The sequence below is a fragment of the Drosophila hydei genome, unplaced genomic scaffold (genome assembly GCF_003285905.1).
Source record: "Drosophila hydei strain 15085-1641.00,03,60 unplaced genomic scaffold, DhydRS2 tig00000001-arrow-pilon, whole genome shotgun sequence".
NCBI lineage: Eukaryota > Metazoa > Arthropoda > Insecta > Diptera > Drosophilidae > Drosophila > Drosophila hydei.
In genome coordinates this window covers 13,593,992-13,617,402 of record NW_022045643.1, presented here as the reverse complement: position 1 = coordinate 13,617,402, position 23,411 = coordinate 13,593,992, and the positions used below count along the sequence as shown (strand labels likewise).

Below are 23,411 nucleotides of genomic sequence, written 5' to 3'. Positions count from 1 at the left end.
TGTTTATTTTGCCTTGTATTTTTGAAAAGTACAGCGTGCATATGCCTTATTTTTAAAATGTATTTTAATTAGTTATCCCTCTTAATTTTTACTGGATCAACTAATATCTTCTTTTTTTTACAATAAGTTAACTTTTTATTTTTCCGGCATAGATTGTTTTATATTATTTGTTTGCGTTTTTATACTCTTTTGCATAGGCAACTTTAGTCAATTATTTTAGTTTTCTAAGGATTCTACCTGTAACAGAAGTTTATACAGAGGTTGTTCAATTGTTAAATTGTGGCAGATATCGAACGAAATAGTTTCGTGTTTTCCTTTTCTTTTTTGTTTTCGCTTTTAATTTGTGTTATAATTTATATTTGTTATATGATTTTGGGCGCTTAGCATAATAAATAATTTTTAGCGCTTCGTTAAAGCCATTTCCAATTGTTTATTACAATAATCAAGATGTTTTTAAGTAAATTATAAAAGAGTAGAAAAATCTAATAGATATCGTAATTTGTTGTTAGTACACATAGTTCGTTTTGCAAAAAGTGCCCTAGCGCTCAAAAATTATTACATTTTTGTTGTAGATTTTATTCATTTGTTAATTGAGTTTTTGTTTGTTCTCTTTTTTATGCAATTTCTTATTTAAAGTACATACATTTTTCTCTCAATATAATTTCTAAAAACATAAGTGTAGCGGTCGACTTAAATTAAACTCGAAAAGGATGCGGACTTCTTAGTCAATTGTAATGGGGAGCGGGTATTGGGTAGATGATTTAAACGTACCGAAAATATGAACTGCCTGTCTAATTGTAAATTTTTAAAATGTCAAAATGTGGAAGTGCAAATAATGTGTGTATATGTGTTTATGGTGTGTGTCGCTTTGTGTGTCTCTGTGTGTATGTGTGCATGCGTATGTATGTGCTTATTCTTCCTGCATGTGTCTTTATGCCGTTGTTGGCGACGCTGCTGCGGATGCTGAATTAGCCAATATGGGCGGGTGGGTAGCATTCACTACACGACCCGGCGTGTGGGCATTCTCCAACGTCTTCGAGTGCTGCAGCTGCATCAAATAATGCTGCTGGGTGGGCTTGTGCAGTGCCAGCTGTGACAGAGCATCATCAATAGTAAACCATTGGCGCTTGCGTCCAATGCTACGTGAATCCTCCCATTCATCGAGTTCTTGAGTCACGTTCATTACGAATACCTCGGTACGATGCATATGGTCGTTATTCTATAAAATATCATAAATATATATTTGCTAAATGAAACTAATTATTTAATTCCTCGATACCTCAAAGACACCCAAACAACGTCCCAAGCTGCCAACAACGCCTGCCTCCTCCAACACCTCACGGACGGCGGTGACCGAGGGCTCTTCTTCTGGCTCGACACCGCCGCCTGGCACAATCCACAGTTCTGGACGGCGCGAAGAGGTCACCAGCAGAACCTGTAATACATTTAAAGCTTCTATTATGCTATACGAAATTTAATGTCTGATTGATTTTCAAGACTTTTTGAGGAGTAATGAAATCTTATTGTGGGAATCGAACTAAAATATCAAAACTTACCTCCGCTTCGTTATCGGCTCGCACACAAATGCAGGCAGCTCGCCGTCTAAAACCATCCTTATCATAGATGCGTGTCGAGTTGGGCTTTTCCTTGACCATCTGAAAGTACAAAGATACGATTAGAAAGTCGACAAATCAGCGAATACTCGTAACGATTGGGGTTATAATTCACTATATCTTATCATTTTATTACTGTCGCGTTTAATTTGAATGTGCGCGCACATGAGAATCGTGATTCCGTCTTATCAGACATTCGCTTTAGAGTCCGCCGGTAACTGCAGCGCCGGCTTATCAACGATTTATTTATGTACGTCGTGTGTGCGTGTGCTGGGTACCGTTTGCCGTTTATGAATTAGCCGTGTCATGAATGATGATTGAAACACATTCGCAAACATCTGGCTGCTTACCTTTGCGTTTTATATGTGCGGCGACTGATAGCCGACTGCTTAGGCACTTAATGAAGAGACAGCCGCCTTGACGTCCCTTTTCTATCTCTCTCTCTCTCTCTGTTTTGATCTCTCTGTAGCTCGCTCGCTCCCTTGTTCGCTCACTCTCCGTCTCTTCCTTTTGCTGCGTTTGCAACAAGTGTGTTTGTGTATGTGTGTTTCTGTTGTTGCTTTTTTCGCTATGACAGCTGCACCGGGAGCCGGTCGCTGGTCTCGTGCCGTTTTTGCAGGTGCTTTTTGTTGGCTGCTGCGTCACAGCAAATAAACTGTTGTATGCCCGATTCGTTCGTATGATAGCTGTACGTGTCACTGTGTAGGTGTGTGTGTCTGTGTGAGTTTTGTATGTTGCTGTAGTTGTTGTTGTGTAGTAACGAAAAAAGAACTGCGCGTCGGATGGTTTAAAAGAGATGTGGGGAAAGCGAGAACAGAAAACTTGTTGAAATTAAAACGAGTACAAGAATGAAGAGGAAATAAAGCGCAGACAGGGCAGAATTATTTAACTACTTTGCAGTGGGTGCATGTTGTTGTTGTTGTTTTTTTGTTTTTTTTTTTTGTTGAGTGTGTGTATTTTAGTTGGTGCTTGCGTTCGAATTGGGATTGTATTTGTGTTCGAGTTGGGTTGTTGTTGCTTTTGTTGTTGCTGTTGTTGTCGTTGCTGTCACTGCCTTTGTCCTGCTTTCAGCTGATATTTGGATAGTCGCAGTTGCTGTGTTGCTCAATTGTAAGCCTAGCCGGAAACTTTTCGCAATTTGTTGAATTTGAGCGAGACCGACGCACAGCTGGGCCTTATCTGAGCACGAAACATGCGTTTTCCATTTTCTCGCTCCAAACACGCCCCGAAATTGTGATGAATAGCCGCGTTCGGCAGACAAACACACGTGTCACGCCTTGAGCACCGTTTTCTATTTGCACTGTTACGATTTGTAGCTGTTAGCAACTGCTAGAAGTTCACAATTTTAACAATTTCACGAATGTTGCATCGGCGAACAGCTCGACAAAGAGGAGGATGCAAAAAACAGTGTTACCTCTCTTAATAAAACGAAACAACCACAAATTGTAGCAGTTGGCAGCCCCATGCAGCAGTTGGCAACGCTATATTCAATGGTTGGCAGCACTGAATACTTTACATGCAGGAAACAACAGATGGCGGTAGTTCAACCGGTAGATGGGGCAATAATTGTGAAATTTAAAAATGCTATTTTGGTTTAGTTTGAATGTAAAATAATCAAATTATATAGAAACCCAATTTTTCACGGAGATCTCTTCAATAAATAGACTGTAGCCATTAAATATCCCATAAGCCATTGGTTACATATTATAATAATTTATAACAATTTATATTGTCAAAATAGTTGACTCTATTGACAATGTTAATAAATTCTACTTACCTTAGTGAATCTGAAGATGGAATATTCTGTTATTATTTCAAGTGATACCCAATGCCCTCAGCTAGTCAGCGATACTTATCGATAGGCAGCTATCGAAATCGAAAAAAATCTACTTGGTGAACGCGATAAGAAATAAGCAAGATATTCTAAGTGAGTCGAAAGCTGCATTTTCTATATATCAACGATTTTATCAGTCTGTATTTATCAGTTCGATTATCAATGATGTACAGTAATATATTCCCTGTTATTATGATTATCATATTTAACAATTTATCGATATATATCGATAGACATATTAATATTGAAACAGATATGTAAACGACTTTATTTTCCACCTATTCACATACAAAATTAGCAGTTTCAATAATCCTCATACAACAGGTATCGATATTTATCGAATCGCTTACAGCGGCCATTTATATGGAATTAATATCAGCTTTAAGGTCGTCAACTGGCTGAAAAGGCTAAGAAATGATTTACTGCCGCAATGCAAGACGTTACTTGAGCGCCTGCCAAAAACCAAATGGCAAAGTCAAAAAAAAGGGCGTGGCAAATTTTATGGGCTGGGCGCCTGGAGAATTTGCTTTGCATTTGTTGCAGTTGCTGAGCTCTTGGTTTTGGTTTTTCGGCTGTAAGCTTTTAATGCAACTACTTAGCGTAGGATAACTGAAGGCCCCATCTGGGAGGGCGGGCCGCTCGGTGGGTGGGTTGCTGGGAGGGGCCCCGTGTCCTTGGCTAGCCTTTAGCATTTACTGCCAGCTTTGGCTTTGCATTACAGTCGCGACACATTGGCTGCGTGGCCCGTGTCCCGTGTCCTGCGTCCTGGTTCTGGTCTTGTGTCCTCCGTGCTGCGTCCTGTGTCTGTTGCTCTGCCGCTTTTTGCTGCTCTTGCAAAGCAAATTGCTTATTTCTTAATGCATTGCCATTTCCTTTTGGCTTTCTTAGACATTTTCAGATCTACTCTCTCTCTCTCTTCCTCTGTGCTGCCCATGAATTATGAGCTTCATTTCTTTCTTGGGTGTTTGGCTCAACGTGCTCATGCAGAAGTGTTAAACTGTTTAACACGCGTTTTTCTCGCTCTTTGGCTTTTGATTGCGTTTAAATTTTGACATCGAATTCTTAATTTTGCTCTTTCGCTTTTAGCATACGAATTAATTCAGCGCCGATCAATAAATTGCAAATAGTAACTTTTTTCTGGCTTTTTTAGTCTGTCTGGCTCTCTGCCTCAGCGTGCGGCACGCTTTGTTGCACATCACTTCAAAGTCGTAATTTACAATAGGCGTCCTTTTGGCGCGCAAACTTTTTCTATTTGATGCGTCCGGCGACCACAATCAAGTGCAAAAATTTTCAATTTACTGGAGCTGCCTTGTTGCTGAACTGGCAATGGGCATTTGCTAGCAGCGCTTATCAATAATTACAAAATATTCGACTTCAAATATTATTTTGAGCTCACAAAGTTGCTTAATTCAAAGACTCAAGAACTACCTGAACGATTGACTGATTAACAAACTGTTTATCGTTCTTGCGAGTGAAACTTCTAAGAGGATTTTGCACCTTTCAACTAGAGTGCCTCCTCAGATATATCATCTATCTTAATACTCTGCTAGTTCCAGATTCTTAAATTTAATTTAGTTGATGTGTGTTCTATGAGATCCCTGGCCTAATTGCAAACATCTTTCTTAGTATTGGAAAACCTGAGGAATTCAAATGCTAAACCAATTATTATAAATTGTTGTGCTATACATACATATATATTTTATATATGTCAGAAGTTATGCAATGACCCGTACCTCCTTCACTCCGATACACAGCTAGAGTATGAGAACATCAATATCACCTAAGCTATTGCACAGATCTGCATTGACCCTCTGTTTTTATATATACACACATATTTATTAATTGGTGTTGCTTTCTATAGTTTCAAAGATATATTAGTTTGGTAATAAAGTAACCAAATCTAATCTTCTGATTGGAAATTCATAAGCTGACTTGATACTTTTTCATTCATCAGACCCTTTTCATTAAAGAGCGGCTATTAAAATGATTCATTCATAGAATATTCTACTGAAAAGTATAAAATTGTAGTTCTAGTTGCTACTCCGATATCTTCTTACATCTGGATCCCTCTCAAAATTCGCTCAATGTGCGCTCTGGCGTTACGTATACGACATGTTGTACGGCATTGCGACACTTACTGCTAATTGAGTGGCAGTCGAAATTCAATCAGTCTGGTCTCATTCAAAACCAATTCAAAGCTGCTGACTGCAGTCCTGTCGCAGGTGTTGATCCTGTCATTAATTTGCTATCGCTGTCATCAGCAGCCACAGCAGTTGCTGCGCACGTGCTCAAAATGCTCAATAGAACGCGGCTCGGAGAGTTGGCGGTTGGCGGCTGGCGGCTGGCGGCTGGCGGTTCGCATGCTCGGCCATGCTGGCTGGGCAACATATTGTTTCATTTTGGCTTTCTCCTTCTGAGTGCCCCCAAACAAAGGCTCACCTACGATTGCAATTTGGCAACAAATTCGCAAAACAGACAACAGCAACAAGCAACAAGCAACAACAGCAACTACAACAATGAACAGAATTATACAATTTATGCGATTTACGAGCTCCGGCAGTTCCTTCGGTCCAGCTCCAGCTTCAGCTCCTGGTTCTGCTCCCGGTTCTCAATCCTCTTTTGCCCTTTTTGCCTCGACAGCCGCAAAACTATTTCTATTGCTGCGACGCCGTCGCTTTTGCCTTTGCCTTTGCCTTTGCCTTTGCGTTTGCCTTTGCCACTGCCATCGCCACTGAGCAAGGATATGCCGTATTTCCGTTTACATAATAAATTTGCTAACCACGTTCTGTCGGCGTCGGGACCTGGCCCTGGCTAGCAGCTCCACCAGCGCCGCCGTCGCTTGGCATCAAGTGCCTGCGGTTGGCAGTTTTGTTTCTTTTTTCTTTCAGTGTGTCTTATTGTTGTTTTTGTGTGTCGCCATCGTCCGGGGCACCTTGCAGTGCCAGTTGACAAAAGGCGGCACAAAAAAATTGGACAGCAGCCGCAGCCGCAGCCGCAGTCGCAGTCGCAGCAGGCGTTTGAATTGAGTTCTGCGTTGCTTTTGGTCGGTTTATAAACTTTAACTTGGACGTAACAGCACAGCGCAGCACAGCATATTGTGTCGCTGGCAAGTGTCGCCTCCACCTGCTGCCAACTCCCGCACCTGCCCCTGCCCCCTGCGCCATTTCCTTGCCAGTTGATTGACGGAAGTCAGCGGCGGCAACAACTTTTGCTTAATCATTGGGCGGCGTTCGCCTTGCCTCTAATTAATCTATTAAATGCAAACCAGAGACAGCGCCTACAAAAAATGCGTCGTCGAGGAAGTCATCTTGCAGTTGCTGGTTGGCCAGCTCTCGCTGCAGCCAGTCAAACTAGCTGCTTCCGTTTTCCGCTGGAAGTGAAATCTGTCAGCGGACGTCATAAAAATGCCAAAAGGCGTACAACACAGCAAAACCCTACGGCTGCCTGCTGTCAACTGTTCTGGCCATGAGCGCTTATCGATAATAGTTAGAAATTAGATTTTTTAATACTTAGCGCCCAATGCGAAATCTTTTCCTATCTTCAGTCATTTTCCTTTTCCTTTATAAGATGAGTTATTCACATTGCAAATTGCATTAAATGTATATCTCCACAGGTTCCACAGACTCAAGTTTGAAAATTTACTATTCTTGGAGTCCTGCAACACTTTTGAATTCTGCATCAATATGAAATAGTTCAAAGTGGAATCTTCTTAAAATACGCTAATTGTATTGCGCTTCTAGCAGTGGGTATGAATTCAGTTTGCTTTTTCTTGTAACATTGTCAATCTTATTCCGAGTATTTTCTGATATTCAGAAATAGTTTTAGTAGTTTGCATAGTTGTTGTCAGGTGTCCGCTCTTCTATTGACGTTTCCCTCAACTCAGCTTCAAGTCACTGGAGTAGCTTCTTTCCCAGCCAAACTTAGCAAGTGTAGAGTAAACTTTTTCACTAATCTAATTATATTTAGAACATAATTCAGCTCAAGGCTTAAATTATTGCAATTGTCTGCAGCATTAGGCATCAGCAGCCAGTCAGTATATGACTATCAGGGCAATCTGTCATGTTTATTAAAAGAAGTAATGTAAAAGAAGTCTTCAGCAATACAACCTGAAAAAGAAAATTAAGTTGAGCATATATTTATAGCTATATCACAAATAATTTATTGTAGTTAAATCAGGCTGGCAGCTAGTCTGTAGCTAGGCTGGTTTGTAATGAGGCGCCCTTCAATTTATGGAGCAGTGGTGAATGTGGGCACTGGCTACGCCCACTTGGAGGTGCCGCAGGTTCCTCGTCAGCTGTCGCCGTGGGGTAGGTTCAATAACCCGCGGCTGCTGAGTGTGCGACGCGCTGCCTGCCGCCTCTGCCTCTGGTCTGGCACCTCTGCCAGCTCTGCCAGCTCGTCCCGCTGCTAATGGCTTGCCACACTTTACATTAGCGTCACAATTTATTGGCCGGCTGTTGATGCCAATGCTGCTGCTGCTGCCGCTGCCGCTGCTGATGCTGCTGGATTCGCTGCGCCGGCTGGTCGTGACGTGGTCGTGGGTTGACTGCCTCTCGGCCCACTTGGCCGTATGCTTTACGCATGCTTGGTAGCTAAAATGGTCATAATAATAATAAAAATTTTCTGCTCGGTCCGAGTGGAGGGCGCGGCAAGGCGTTTGAGCGCATGTTTGACGCATCAAATGATTGCAACAGGTTACGCAGTATCTGCGCAGCATCCCATGCTGATCTCGTTGCAAGTGCGTAAGCAGCAGCAGCAGCAGCAGCAGCAGTGACTGCGACCGGTTTATGGTTTATGTCAATGCATTGGCAGGTGTATGCTGCTCCATTTATGCCAGCTCCAGCTCCAGATCCAGCTCCAGCCCCAGCTCCAGCTGCCCCGAAACTGGCTTGGATGCATGTATTTGAATTGATTTTGGGAGGCAAGCGCAATGTCAATATGGCCATGAATTTATGTTTAATAAATGCAGTCAACTGGTAACTCTTTAGGCTTTCCGCATTCCTCGCCCAGTGGTGACTGTTAACACCCACAAGAAGACGCTTGCCAGGTCGACAGCGAAGGCACCGGCAGCCATTGTGCAGTTAAAGCCGAAGCTGAAGCTAACAAATTCTCCAAGAGGCGGCGGTGGCGGCTCCTTTGTGCCTTTGGTCAGCGCGCTGCAGTTTTAGATTATTTGTTGCTGACAGCTTCATGAAATATTTATTATTATGGTATAGGTATAGGTATGGGTATGGGTATGGGTATGGGTCGGGGCTTTGGATAAGGCTTGGGCTTGGGCTTGGGCCTGGGCCTGGGCCTGGGCTGCGCTCTGGGTCCGCTATTCCATCTCTTTGTGTGCAGGTGTTGGGGGTGCAGCAGCAACAGCAACAGTAACAGCAGCTGCTCCAGACAATTGCCTCGGCATAGGCAAAGCAGTTCGCGCTGGCTACCAAAATTGAGAATTGAGGTGTTTGCCGCTGCGCACCAAACTTGAAAGCCAAAACGCCGAACGCCGAACGCCGAACGCCGAGGATCAAAGAGAGCTGCTCCAGAGACGGAACAATGCTGCGTTAAAGGTAATTGTTTGTCAATTACTTGACTCCCGGCCAAGCGCGTGGCCATTTTTGCCTTGGCCGGAGAGAATGTAGCTCACAGACTGACTGCCGCGAGCAGCCTCTGTCTGCCAATGTATTTGTATCAGTATCTGAATCTGCGAATGTATCTGTATCTGTATCTGTGTCTGTGCTGTGCTGTGCTGTGCTGTGCCTGGCCTGGGCCAATTATAGCTGCCTGCTCGTTAGCATACACGAACTGTATCCGTATTGCCATCGCAATCGCTGCCGATAATCGCGCAGAGTGTAAAATTATTTAATTCCCGCTTATCGCTGCTGCCGCCTGCTGCCTGCTGCCTGCCCCCGTGAAGAGTGTGTGAAAATGTTGCAAGTTCAAGACTTTGTTATCTGCTATACGTTATACGGCATACGATACATTGCAAAGGTATGGATATGCCTGATTTGTTATACTCTTTTGAAGTCATCCGTGGAGACCCTTTGCTGCATAATTATCATTCGTGCATTACAATGGACTACAAAACTCAGCTACTCTTGCAGCACTACTGTCAACAATCTAGCTTCCTTGCAAGCTTAGCAGCTACAAGGAGATTTTCCGGGAAACTCCATATTAGAGCAAACTTACTGTCTTCATAAGCCCAATGCTTAACTCTCTTTTTAATATACTTTGAGAAGAGTGTTATAAATTCGAACTTTTAACTGCATCTAACTCCTTTGTGTTGATATTGTTGTTCGTTTTGTTTCGTTTTGTGCGTTGTGTGTGCCAGTGTGTGTGTGTGTGTGTGTGTGTGCCACAGTTACACAGAAAAGTAATTTCGAGCATGTTGCTGCAATCAGACGATTCTGCCGCCGTTGCCGCTGACTGAGAGATGCTTTGATATGGCCTCGTTCTGTTGGCTGTGCCACATAAAATTGCAGTTGAAGTTGAAGGTGTTGTCTGTGGCTTGGTCAGTGGCTGCCACGGCGGCAGCCATAGCTTCTGCTGTTGCTCTTAATTGCTTGCTATTTTCAAACGCTGGGCGCTTTCAATTTATCACATGTCTCTGACATCTGCAGTGACATTTTATTAGGCGATAACGATAAATTTACAAAGATTTATTAAGTGGCAGCGGGCAGTGGGAAAATTGCGCCAGCGACGCGTCGTCTGCGCTAATTCAAACAAATTAAATGAAAATCTCGAAAATTATTGATCGCCTGTGGCAGGCGGCATGAGGCAAGTGGCAAGTGGCAACTGCGCCCGGGTTTAACGAACGCGCTAATGAGCTGCTCAACTGCTCAGTTGCAACGATCAATTTGTTGTCATTGTTTATGCAACAACAGCATCGCAATCATAAAGGGGTTTACCAATATGCACAGATTACTCTATTGCCAGCATGTGGGTAGCGGCGGCATGCCACGCCATGCGGGTGTTGGTAATTGACTTGGATGCACTCATAACTGACTGCGTTCAGCGAGTTTATTCAACGGGCGTTTGGCAACTGGCAACTGGCAACTGGCAACTGGCAACTGCCAGTCACCATTGAGGCAGGCGTGGGTGATCCTAGACGGGCAGAGAAACAATCCTTAACAGCAAATTATGCAAATTTTTTGACTGCCATGAGATCAGAGCAACTGCTTGCTGTCTGGCCAAGTCTGTCCGCGGTCCAGGCCTCCGGTCTAGTCAGCTCTGTCGTCTGCTCTTGTGGGTGGACAATGTGACAAGCGTCGTCGTGAAAAACAACAGTTTACTTGCCACAGAGTCTGCCACAGCAGACCCTGACATGACGCTTGCAGCTAGCAGCTAGCGTGCAGCTTGCTGCTTGATGCTTGAAGCTGCCGCACTCGAGGCCTCCAGCCCAGACAGTTTTACTGTCTTAACTGAAAATTTATATTATTTCATGCAATTTGTCATCGTTTTGCCAGCAGAAGAAAGATGGCTTTGTATGGGTTTCAGTTTTCAGTTTTCAGCTTTCAGTTTCTTTCTTTATGCCTTGCATCATTTACTTTGTTGCACGATATGCGGTTTGTTAGCTGAACACGGAATACGACTCCACATACGGATTAAGTGGGAATCGCAGCAGCTTATGACAATGCTGAAATGTGATCACGTTTTAGAATGTTTGTTAAATGACAAAACAATTAAAACGATATCAAGCTTGGATCATTAACGAAGCTCTGACTCACTGCGGACTATACAAACTCCAAGTTGTTCACTACAGCTGAAGTTACAACTGCATGCAGCAGGCAGCCTTCTACAAAGATATTTATTAGAGCTCAATACAAAGTATTTTATATATACTTTTATAAACACTTTTATAATATTTCATAAAATGTCTGATCAGAGAAAAAATTCGATATAATTCTGGGTCTGTTTTCACTCCTCTCCAAAGTGCACATGATTTTCGAGACTTGGCTCGCTTGGCAGTGTTTCTGAGCGATTTCGTACGAATTTTCCAGTTAATTTTTGTGGAGGAGCCCGCCGAATGCGGCGTGCGACATTCAAAAAATATGTGGCACATTATTGTGCTTGCATATTTACAAGCATTTAAAGAGTTATTAAATTGGAAGATTTATGAAGAACGTGTGGGCGTTGCGACGACACGCGTCGTTACTTGTCTTTGCGGGCTTGAGCGTGGGCGTGGGTGTGTCACTCGCTGAGAATTAGAAGATTGGAGCATGGTGCGACCTAAAGCACTGTGGTTGTTAAAGCAAATTTTATACCTGAGAAACTCCTCCGAGGCGTAGCTCTCCCACTCTCTGTCTCCATCTCACTCTCTCCCACTCTCTCTCTCACTCCCACTCGCTGCCTTTTCCCATCTTTCTATCTTGTTCTACAATGTCTTCCGGATTTATAAAGTGCGGTTCTTTGCTGTCCTGAAACCAAATTGATATTACACTAATTAAAATGCAATAAAATATCGCTGAAATTGCCATTCATAAATCATTACGACTGCAGCAGTTGAGGCACAAAGCAACACATGGTCCGAGCTTAGAGTTTGAGTCAGAGCATGGGCTGGAGCTTGAGCTGCGGTGTGGATAAGACTTGCAGCTATATACAATTGGAGATTGAGGTGTGAGCCGACAAAGGAAATAACGCTCCTGCAATTTGCTTGCAAAAAGCGATGCGCTCATCATCATTAGAGCTTGGGCTGGAGCTTTTCGCTGGGCCCGAGTAAGCTATAGTATGCGATCATATACTATTTGCTTTATGATTTTGTTAATTCAGCATAGATAGCCGCCAAGTTGCCTGCCTGCCTGCCTGCCTGCCTGCCTGTTGTGGGAAAGTTGGCATTGGGGAGAGAGAGCTTATTAAAATTGCGAGTTTTGCTCAAATATTTAACAAAAGCTGCCACATCTGGAAATTATATGCGTAATTTGCGAACAATGGCGTCGTCTCCATGTATTTGGCTACCTGGTACGTTAATCGGCAATCAATATACCATACAGCTCCAACTGCTGGTACAATCGGAGCCACGGGCAGCTGCCACAGGCGCGCCCATTAAACATAAACAAAATTAAGTGACCATTAAAATGCCATAAACTGGCGACGGCGTTCATGGCCATGTCGCTGGATGGGCCTGGATTAACTGTGGCCAGCGCCGAACGAGCGGCATTTGAAAATCTGCACCACACATCCAGCATCCAGCACCCAGCGTCCTCAGCGGCAGCTTCCACATCCAAGGCCTATGCCCTGGATCTGCATGAAGGGGCACTTTCGTTTAATGCTGTTGCTCGTCGGCCCACATAAATCGTGTACCTTCCGCTTGTAGCTTTCAATTTGTGACTAGCCGCAGTCCAAATGGAGATGCAGCCCTGGCCAAGACTGTGGCTGGTCGCGATTTGCCAATGTTGAGTGAGTCCAACAAAATGCTGCGTGGGCGCAGCGCGCCACTTGAGTCAAGCAAAGTAAAGCGCTGTCGCATCATAGCAGCGTCCTCCCACCTCGTCTGACCGCTTACGCAAAATGTTTCAATTAAGCCAAACAGAGCGTCCCAGACGGAGCTGGAGTCGCGTTGCGCCGGAAGTGGCCTGCGTTGGTCGATGTGCTGAGAAATGGCAACGCGGCACGCAAATCATCAACCAAACTCGCTTCGGGACCAAGTCGAGGCCGGGATCCCACTCAGCCAGGTGCCAAGCCGCGGGTTGCCCGATATCTTTTCAGTGTTTGTTGCTCTGATTATGGGCGCTGTTTTAGTGATTGATTTATCGGCCCTGGTGCTCAACTAATTGAGTTACATTAAGTCGCTGCTCTCTTTTTTAGCCGCTCTCACACTGTCAGGCGATCTCCGTTTGACGTTGAGCCGCTAAGCCTCGACGAGACCCGACTTATATGGCTAAAACGCGCCATTAATTGCAGCGCCACTTTAATATTTATTGTCAATTATTGTTAGTTTAATTGTCAATTATTAAAAATTGTTTCGTATCGCGTTGCAGCAGTTGTTGACGACGTCGTTCACGTCTGTCGATGTCTATGGAAAATTGATGCACGCGGCGTATGCGCAATGCACTCCACGCTGCACGCTTGCAACAGAGTTTTCTGCCAGGTCTCAATCAATGCGTAGCTCAGGTGCCACATTGGATTCCCAAGCATCGGTCAGCTGTCAAGGCTTCGTGCCGGCTTCACACGCTTTGTGGGCCGAGCCGAACTGAACCGAACCAAGCCGGGTCGGTATTACGTCTGGGAATGATCTGCATCAGAGCTGGGGCCAAATGTGAGTCTCGGCTTTCCGGTTTTTCGGTAGCAAAGGGAGCGCGTAATCAATTACCTCTGACAGACCACAGCACAAGCTCCGCTGGCTGAGGCTCCATTAAAGATGATCTCAGGCGAAATCCAGCGCGTTGTTATTTGTATCATCAGCATCATAAGCCATACAGCTGCTAATCTGATTGGGAACCGATCCGAATTTAATTTGAACCTTTTGTGAACTGCTCTAAATATATTTATTATAATGTTAATGAAGTTTTTAGGACGAGGCTCCAGCGAGGCTGCGGGTAAACTTTTCGTTTAGCTCACGCACTAACAAAGTAAGCGTTAATTAAACTTAATTGAAATTTCTATTAAAATTCATATTTTTTATTATTTTTCACTAATTGTAAAAAATTTTTAAAATAATTTAATACAATTTTCTTTATTTATATTTGCATGTTTAACTTCAACTGCAGCTTCACTCTCTCTTCTCATTCAATGAATGAAGCAAATTTTTTTTCGCAGCCCCTGTCTCGCTCTTGATTGAGTTTTAAAGGGTATTTCCGTGTCGATGTGCTATACATTTGCATCGTTACGCATTTTACTGCTTAATACAGACGATGATGAGCGGACGTCTTTTCGATTGCAGGTGCTAACAGCTGAAGTAGCCGTTGACTCGATTTTTACAACCTGGCACCGCTTCATATTGATATATATCAGGTGCAATCAACGTCTGCCGATGGCAATCGCTACTCTGTCTCTATCTCTCTCTCTCGTTGTCCCGCTCTCTTTCTCTTGTACATTGACAAAAGCTGAGCGGCACGATCAAGGCTGAACTGCGGGGACAGCTGCATCTGATGGGCGCTGATGCATCGGGTTGCGTCTCGCCCCTTCGATTGTTACGTGGCGCTGATTCGCCTCATTATTTATTGTTTAGCTGCCCCCTTTGGTCTTCTTGCTCAGCGAGCGGGCATTGATTTTGTGGGCAGCTGGCGGGCTGCTTGCGTAATTGCCCATGTGGCAAACAAATTGGAATCCGCCAGCCAGCGATACAGCATGCAGCGTCTTGCTGCAAGTGCGCCGGCGTTGCCAATTGTTGATTTAGTGTTACCTGGCAGCGTCTAATGCAGCGATTGATCGCACAATTAACGGGTTAAACATTTTGACAAACTACAAAATGCCAGACGATTTGTCTCAGCCAGGTGGTCCTATGGTCTGTGGTGGGTGGTGGGTGGTGGGTGTTGGTTGTTGGTTGTTGGGCGTGCACATGTAGCAAAAATGCAATAAGCACACGCGTAAATCAACAGGACATGCCACAAAAAGATGGGCGAGGCAAGCATCGCTTGCCACCTGGTTGCTGGTTGCTTCTAATCAAGTCGAGGAGACAAACGACTAGGTGGATGACGGATGCTGTGTTTGCATCCAAGCTTTCTGCCTCATAAAAACCAAATGAACGTCTGCCGTTGCAGCAGCTACTGCCTCGCAAAAACTTTACGACAAGCCACACAAATTGGACGCTCTTGTTTTGGGTCAGAGACTCTCGACACGTCACATACTGCTGCGGGTATAGTGACTTGGCTCAAAGGAAAACAACTTCATATATACATAGCTTAATATATTAATGTAGCTATATATTTAAAATATTAATCTATATTTACAGCTCACCTTGTACAATTATGGATCATATCTATTATATATACCAGTTCATATAATACGTGTTATATGCATATATAACAGTTTTTTCACATGGTTTATTGTTATAAATACTTTTTATACTACAAAGATGCTAGGCATCATTTAAGTCTCTATCACAAATATGTATGTAGATCGGTTCGTAAGTGTACTCTTAATGGCTGTTAATGACTGAACTTTGTTTCTTCAGTCTCCACTTGTTCAATTAGAATGTTTCAGACAGTTGAAGCGTATCAGAACTTCGTTGCTTGCTCTGTTTTTTGGTTCGTTGTTTTATGGGTCACACGGCAGCCACTTGCGCTCGCATCATGTTGACGCTGATCACCAGGGCAGGTGGCAAAGCGCTTGAGGAGCGCGCGCTGGCCATTTGCATGCTTTCGAGCTGCCTATATACACTTTCGGGGCACAAATGAAATGCAATTTTAGCTAAGCACAGGGCTCTTATCATTTGTGTAGCATCAGTGCAGAAATTAAATAAAATTGCTGTCAAAGAGCCAAACGGCGAAACTTGTAGGAGGAAGCCACCAACGCTGTCATCTGCCGATTCCAATCGTCTGCGCGGCTGCTGTGCTCCATTTGGCAGCGCCAGGCGGGCGCTTGTGATTGGTATCGCCCATGCACACCCAGCCGCCTGCTGAAGGCTGCTAGCTGCTGGCTGCAGGGCACCAGTTCGTAGTTTCCCACACTCACGCAGCCAATGCGACATTTTCTAAATCGAATAGATGCCAAAAAATACAAAAAAAAAAACACTCAAAGACAAACCGCAAAAGACTATAAAGATTTTAATATGCGAGCGTCAGATAACCGAGGTGCACCGAGAGACGCCCGACGTTGGCGCAGGGGCCGAGCAAAGCGCAGCTGCTGCTGCATTAATTACACCGCACTGCGCCTTGGGGCAGGTCGGCAACGGAGACATCAGACGGAAACCAGCTTGGCCGGCTCTGCTCTCAGCTCTTAGCTGTTCCCTGCTGCCTGTAGTCTGTTAGCTGTTGGCTGTTGGCTGTTAACTGGCCTAGCGAAAAGCACCCGCATATTGCCATTCAAGCTGCGATAGACTGCGCATAAAATTCATAGCTTTTTGAATGTCATTTGTCGTTAATGGACCACAAGTTTGTTTCAAATTGATTTGCGAATGGCCAAACCAAAGCCAGCTCCAATAAATTGCAGCAACAAAATTGTTAAGTGATCACGTTGCTTCAGTTTTGTCATAGATCAAATATAGTAGATTCTAGGTTAATGAACTACACAGCTTGCAAATTTAAATGCATTTCATTTACTTTTTAAAATTATATTCGGAATCTGATCCAATAAGGGAATGAATCCTTATACTTTTCTAATAACTATCCATGACTGAAATGGCTCACTTTTTTATATATTTATTTTCATTCGCAATCAACTGTGAAATCCTCGCCCTGAAGATCATTAGTAGGGAATTGTTTATAGCAGATTACATCTGTTGCAAGCTCCATTTTGTTAAAAATATTCCATGTACGAGCTGCTTCAAAACAAACCAATTGTAAGCCAAGAGCCTGCCTGCTTACCGCAATGGCTTATACGTGTTACAGACCATATTGACTTCTACTGTTCTAAGGAAAACTGCCACATTTATGAGCAGCTTAAGGGAAAAGAGCTGTGTATAAATTATGCCTTGTAGAATGTATCTCATCGGCACCCGGTCCTATTACGTCCTTCTGTCCGTGGAATGGCATCACAGTCCATTTTCATTGCCCTCGGTGCTGGCAATTGGCGATTACGCCGCCACGATAAGCATATTGGTCGCATGGAGCCGGCCTAAGAATCAGTCGCTGGCGCACTAAAGTGGCAACAGCAATTTGTAGTTGGGTGAACGTGTACTGACCAAAACGGCAGCTAAGTTTTTGCTGCTGCTGCCGTTTAATTAATAGAGAGTTGTTCCATGGACTCTCGAGTCTGGTGACTGCTGACCACTTGCATATGATCAATACGTGTTGATTAGTGCCTGGTATCGGGCTCGTATCTCGGCGCTCGGCTTTTATGGCTCGCTCTGCTGACAATTTTTTGCCATATGAGCTACGGCCTTCATTGCAGCTTTTGTCACATAAATCAAGCTGCTGTGTACTGCAGCTGCAAGTCATAACAAAATCACCCAAAAAATTAAAAAAAAAGAACAAAATCAATTGCGGGTGTTGCCCGTTCCCAGGCATTGGGGCAGCAACAACGGGTTTCTCCCCCTGCCTCTGCCTCAGTCTCAGTTTGTGTCTCTGTTTCCCTCTTTTGAACGACCTTAGCAAATATGCAATTGTCTGGCATTAATTTATAGCTAGCTATGCATTTAAATTGCAGGCATAAGGCCATTGAAATCAATGAGCTGCTAAGGTCGTGTCTCGCATGTGGGTGTAGCAAGAATTTTCAATGCCCAGACAAACTCTATAACAACTGCAACGACTGCAATGGCTGCACCTGTTGCAGCTGCAACTCCGACTCCGACTCCAACTCCAACTGTATTTCCGTCTGTCTGTCGACTCGAGGCCCCAATGCGCATGCAAATTTGTGATTAAGGTCAGCTGGCATCATCAACTACGGTCGCAGCGACTGCCTCGGGTTCATCTCTAGTTCGTCTGCAATTGCTAGTGGGTGCTCAGGGCAACGGCTGTTGCCAGCCAGACGCTAAGCTAGCGGCGATGCGTGCATGGCTCGACAGTTAATCTCTAGATGTGAATGGTAAGGGGTCTGTCAAAGTATTTATGCGGACGCCGGAGCTTCGAGTTTCTTTCTTATGCATGCAATTACTGAAAATTTGGGAATGAGAGGACTTCCTGAGGCTCGACACCATATGCAGTTGAGATCTATAAACAAAGGTATAATTCTGATACTTCCAATTTAATTAAGACTAATTAATTTATCATATGGCTTAAGTGAAAACTCTTAAAAAAATCGAAATGTAATATTTATAGATTTGGACGCTTACTTTGTCGACATGGCCAAATAGTAAGACTTCTTTACATTTTTTCCTTTTTATTGTCGGGAATGTCCGGCTAGGAAACGACTGTGCTTTGGCAGTACTGTGGGCGTTCGTATGGGAAATGAATAATTACACATTTTTTCTAGACCCAGATTCTACAGACACTTGTAATTACCTCCTTTTGATAGGTTTGAAAATATAGATCAAATTATTGATTTTGATAAAAATTAAAGAAAAGCTGATTGGCAAGCTTGTACCGCGTAGGGTGAACAAGAATGTATATTTAGAATATCTATATATTCGATTTCAAGTGGTCCTGATCAAGAATATCAAGAATAAATAAAATTTCGTCTACCACGGGTCCGTCTACCACGAGTCCGTCTACCAAGCCACACTCGTACCCCTAATTCCTTTAATGTGTTCAGTCAATATATTCAATAAATATGAGCTGTAAATTAAAGGAAACGGAATGACATATGCCATTTCCTTTGCTTACAGACTTTTAATTCTTCTCATCGTAAATTCAATATTGCATTGTGTGTTTGACACTGAACTTTCACAAATAGCATATGGAATATTTTGTGGAATGAAACATTCTGATGAATCTGTTGTGAAATGTGGATTTGGTCAGCAATTATAAAGAGGTAGACTACTCCAGCCCGCTTGGCAGACTTTTTGTTTTTTATGAATTGCCCTGAAACTGGATACCAATTTGTGTCGCCACAACCGAAAATCTATAAAGAGAAATATATAAAATACTGAATATGATTGTATGATTGTGTATCTGATTACAATAAATTAATTGGAGGGCTTCAATGTACAAGGTCGATAAAACTGAATTCATAAAGCATCTTTCATAATTCTATTTAAGTGTCCAATTTAATTTTACTTTTGCTATGCAGCTATAGACAGTAGTCGTGAAATAGTGAAACAGAATTTTGGCTACAGTTAACTGCAGTTAAACCAAGGCTTGATCTCTTTATTATGCTGCGAGCACAGGGTAAAAAAATTGTTCTCTCAGAACAATCTTCTGCTAGTTTCACCAACTCTTAAACATAGTGAAGACTATAAAAACGTAATTTCAAACTTGATTATTTCGTCGCCATGACCACAATTTGTAGAACTTCAAATTAAAAAATTCTTGCGCTTCACAAACCACTGCGCAGTCATCTAAAATTCCTTCTTAATAATAGCTACAAGATTGTGTTAGTTTACTTGATCTTAATTTATTTGAATCCAGAAATACCGATTATGATGGAAGAGTTGATTATGCATGAAGTGGAAGAAGTGAGAGAGATCTAGCTTATAGCAAGAAATGAGGGTGAACCTGTGGGTCGTGTATCGTCGAAATAGCTAATCTGTGTACATGACCACGGCACCTGAAAATGGAACTCAATAAAATAATTTTATGCTTTATTGTGAATCGCCTGTAAGCTAGTCTGCCTGTCTAAGGACGCTGTCTATCAAAACAAAAGCCGAGCAGTTAATAAGCAATATCTCAGTTTCGAGGTACAAGTAATTGCCAGTTTTATATTGTGGCCAAAGTCAAAGAAAAAGGCAGTTTCCGTTCCCAGAGTGGTGTGCAATCTCCCAGGTGGTAGTTAGCTTACGCCGCGGGGCACACTTCCGGCCCTAAAATGTGTGTCATAAAAGCGTTCGCTTGGAAGACTGTTTATTAAATACGTTTTGGCCATTTTGCTCATTTAATGGACAGCAAAAGTGGCCTTACCTTTTACCTTTTTTTTACCTTTTACCAACGAGTAAGCAGTATGCAGCTCGTGCTCTACATTTAACTAAGAATTTATAGTTTTTCTCTTTTTTAACTTCATTTCGTTTTTATTAATAAAAGTAAGCTGCCAAACATAACGTTGAGCGTTAAATATTTCTTAAGCCTTTTAATAATGATATATTTACTTGGGGTCAAAGATCTTATTGGCTTATTGACTTACATTTAGCAGAGATATTAGCAAATGAGATGAATAGTTACGTTTTGGTTTCCTCGAATTCATTTTTCTAATTAGGCCTGCCTTAAAATTTGATATTTTAATATTTAATACACTCGCAGTCAAATAATTTTTTTGACATAGGAAATGTCTGTTATTTTTAGCACCTCAGATGGATCTCAAGATGTAGAAAAGAATGATCATGTTCGTCAAATCGGCTACAAGCTCATGTGACTTCATCAATTGGGGAAAGAATTCTCTCTTTTAAATTGCTTTCGAAATAAACTAGAAGTAAACAAAATCAAATTGAAATACAATTTTTAAATTTCAAAACATATTTAGATCTGATCCAACAACATGCATCTAAATTCCAATTGGGGGATTATTATATATATTGCTCAATTAGAGAAGACTTTTTGGCGAATAGCTTCAATCATCCAATGTTAGGCAATAATTATTAATTTATTGCGACATGTGTGGGTGACGTAGTCTTCACACAATTTCAAGCTTAAGGCCGCGATATATTTATATTGCTTTTAACAACCGTCAAAAAGTAAAACTCGTTTTAGCCTAATATAATTTGAGTGTAGCGACTACGTGATGGGACTTGGAGATGATTCGCCACAAGGTGATTATTTAGTTAGCTGCTAGACTCAGACGAAAGAAGATCGACGACCGTATGTCTGCTAATTTGATTGCCTTGGTATGTTTCTATTTTCTCTCGAAATTTATAATCTCACCTTTTCTCTTCTATATAGTTGCTTTTTGTTTTAATTGCCAACTCGGCAATGGCAGGAATAGTACCAAATCTTCAGGACAACGATCAGCTGGAGCCGCTTAATAACAATTATACTCTCAGGTAGAATAATTTTTAAAAATTTGTTTTATATATTTTTTATAGTTGTTCACATAGTAAGAAGTGTGTGGTGTTGTCACCTTTCTGTCCATCCGTCTGTGCACCTGTCTATATGAACGAAGTCGAGCTAAAAACTCGAATAAATAACGCTTGACTTAAAATATATAGCATATTGAGGGCCTGACAAATTGAGTCAAGCAAGGTTGAGTCAAAAAATATGGATGCATATTAACTGAACACTATTGGCGCTTGACACATGCAACTGGGAATACACATATATTTCAGTGTATAATACTCGTATATGTAGTACTTATTTATAAACGGTTTACGAGTGTTAAGTAGTCGTTCGAGCGCCAAAGCAGTGCCTAATCTCGTTTTATCTATACTAATTAAAATCCTTCAAATTTAGAAACAATAAAATTGAGGCCAAGAGTGAAGAATTCGTGGAAGAGGACGAACCTAAAGAGGTGATAGTGAAGAGTCGGCGTATAGAATCTTTTGAAGTGCCTTCTGGATTGCTGATCGTTACCTACGAAGCAGGTCCCAATAGTTACAAGTATACTTTCGAGTTGAGGAGGTTTGCTTACGTAAATGTACGCTTTTTGAAGTCAGTAGCTGGCTAAACGACTTAGCTACATACTTTTTATAATTTAAAGAAATTAAATAATTTCAAATCTGGAAGAAAAATAAATAAATAAATAAATAATATAATAATATGTAATTAAAGTGAGACCATTGGAATGGCCATTTCATAGATTCTTGAGCAGTTCACTTTTTGAATTGAAATTAAGTATAAATTTTTATAAATAAAAATCGCAGATCAGACTGGGATCACGGTATTTCTTAGTCGGGCACCCTAACTTGAGCTATTTTACTTATTTTTTTTTATTAATTACGAAGTATCGGTGTTGGTAGAGTTGATATGCGTTGTGTAGGCAAAGTAGGCTCAAATCTTTGTGTCGTAATGTCGGCTTTTATTTGTTTTTTTTTTAATACTCTAAAAATACTCTTCAAAAATAATGGGATATATTAAAAACCGATGATAGGACACTCCGACTAGAGCTTTCTTACTTTTTTCTATGGTCATTACAACATTTCACATATAGAATCAATGAAAGTGGCGCTGTGCGTGAGGAATCCGTGGAACTGGTCAAACCTGGAGAGCTGATAGTGAAGGGTCAGCTCATACAACAGTATGCATCGCCGTCCGGAATTCTGACCGTTACCTACGAAGCAGGTCCCAATGGCTATGTGGCCAAGTACACTTTCGTGTCGACACAAGGTCAAGGAATACCACCACTTGGGCTAAGTCCAAGCGCTTTGAAGGCAGTAACTGGCTAACCGAGTTATCGACTTACATATTTTATAATTGAAAGAAATTAATAAATTTAAAATATGGATAAACAATAAATTGTCACACTCAAAAAAGAATATATGTAATTGCAGTGAGGCCATTGAAGTGGCCCTTTCATATATTCTTGCGTTGTTCACTTTTTGAATTGAAATTAAGTATAAATTGTTTTTGCTGTGGTTGTTCATTTGACCAACATGTTCAATGCTATTTCCTGATGCTTGTCGGTGTTTTAGGCTTTGCACTTCACAATGCATCTATAAAGAGTTGATGGCTTTGACTATGCAGCCTGACTGCAGGCTGCTTTCGGAGCACCCCAACTGTACTCTGTGCACGCAATCAAGCGGCAAATCAACAATTTTCCATGGCAGTGAAGCGAACGGGTTGGCTTTGTGCGGGTGATTGACGCTTGTTGCATGCAACTGCTTTGGCAACAACTACAGGCAGTTGATTTTAAGTGGTCACAACCGCAACGTGAAAATACTTAGCGAATAGCCCCTCGGGTCGAACTTTCAACAGCCGGCGGCAGCGGCCCAAACAGCCAAGCAGGTGAAATGTTTGCTGAAAATCAACAGCTTGGCTAGGACTTTCTATCGCGATTCCCCTGCCCGCTGCAGCCACACTCGATACCTCGGCTCTCACCATCTGGTCGTGCTTCTGTGCGTGTGTCAATATGCGTGCAACAAGTTTGCCTTGGCGTATTTTTGTGGGTGCTCCACACTTTAAATTTATTACAACTCGATTACTTGTACTTACCACTTTTTTTCCAGATGCCAGATATCGATCAGGGTGCACCGTAGGCCGTGCCGCAAGCCTCTGAGCTCGAGGCCTCAGTGCCAGTGCCAGTGCCGCTGCCCGTGCCGTTGACTGGCTCGCATGGCCATCGATCGCCCACAACAAGACTTCTTTTGGACTCTGGCACCGCATGTAAATTAGCATATCGTGCGCGTAATCTGGCCAACGGGA

The 23,411-nt window shown here is 42.5% G+C and overlaps 2 protein-coding genes across 2 annotated transcripts; one reads left to right on the top strand and one right to left on the bottom strand.

Moving 5' to 3' along the window:
- Positions 1-735: 735 nt before the first annotated feature.
- On the bottom strand, positions 736-3,064 carry LOC111597548 (diphosphoinositol polyphosphate phosphohydrolase 1). The gene is made up of 4 exons (XM_023312344.2): positions 1,964-3,064; positions 1,557-1,655; positions 1,280-1,435; positions 736-1,219 (listed from the first exon to the last, which is right to left on the bottom strand). The coding sequence occupies exons 2-4, from the start codon at positions 1,653-1,655 to the stop codon at positions 932-934; spliced, it is 543 nt and encodes a 180-aa protein (XP_023168112.1). The 5' UTR covers positions 1,964-3,064; the 3' UTR covers positions 736-931.
- A 17,962-nt stretch (positions 3,065-21,026) lies between these two features.
- On the top strand, positions 21,027-22,524 carry LOC111597571. Its single transcript, XM_030225951.1, has 3 exons — positions 21,027-21,097; positions 21,504-21,671; positions 22,126-22,524. Exons 1-3 carry the CDS (start codon positions 21,027-21,029, stop codon positions 22,433-22,435), a joined length of 549 nt encoding a protein of 182 aa, XP_030081811.1. The 3' UTR covers positions 22,436-22,524.
- The last annotated feature ends 887 nt before the right edge of the window (positions 22,525-23,411 follow it).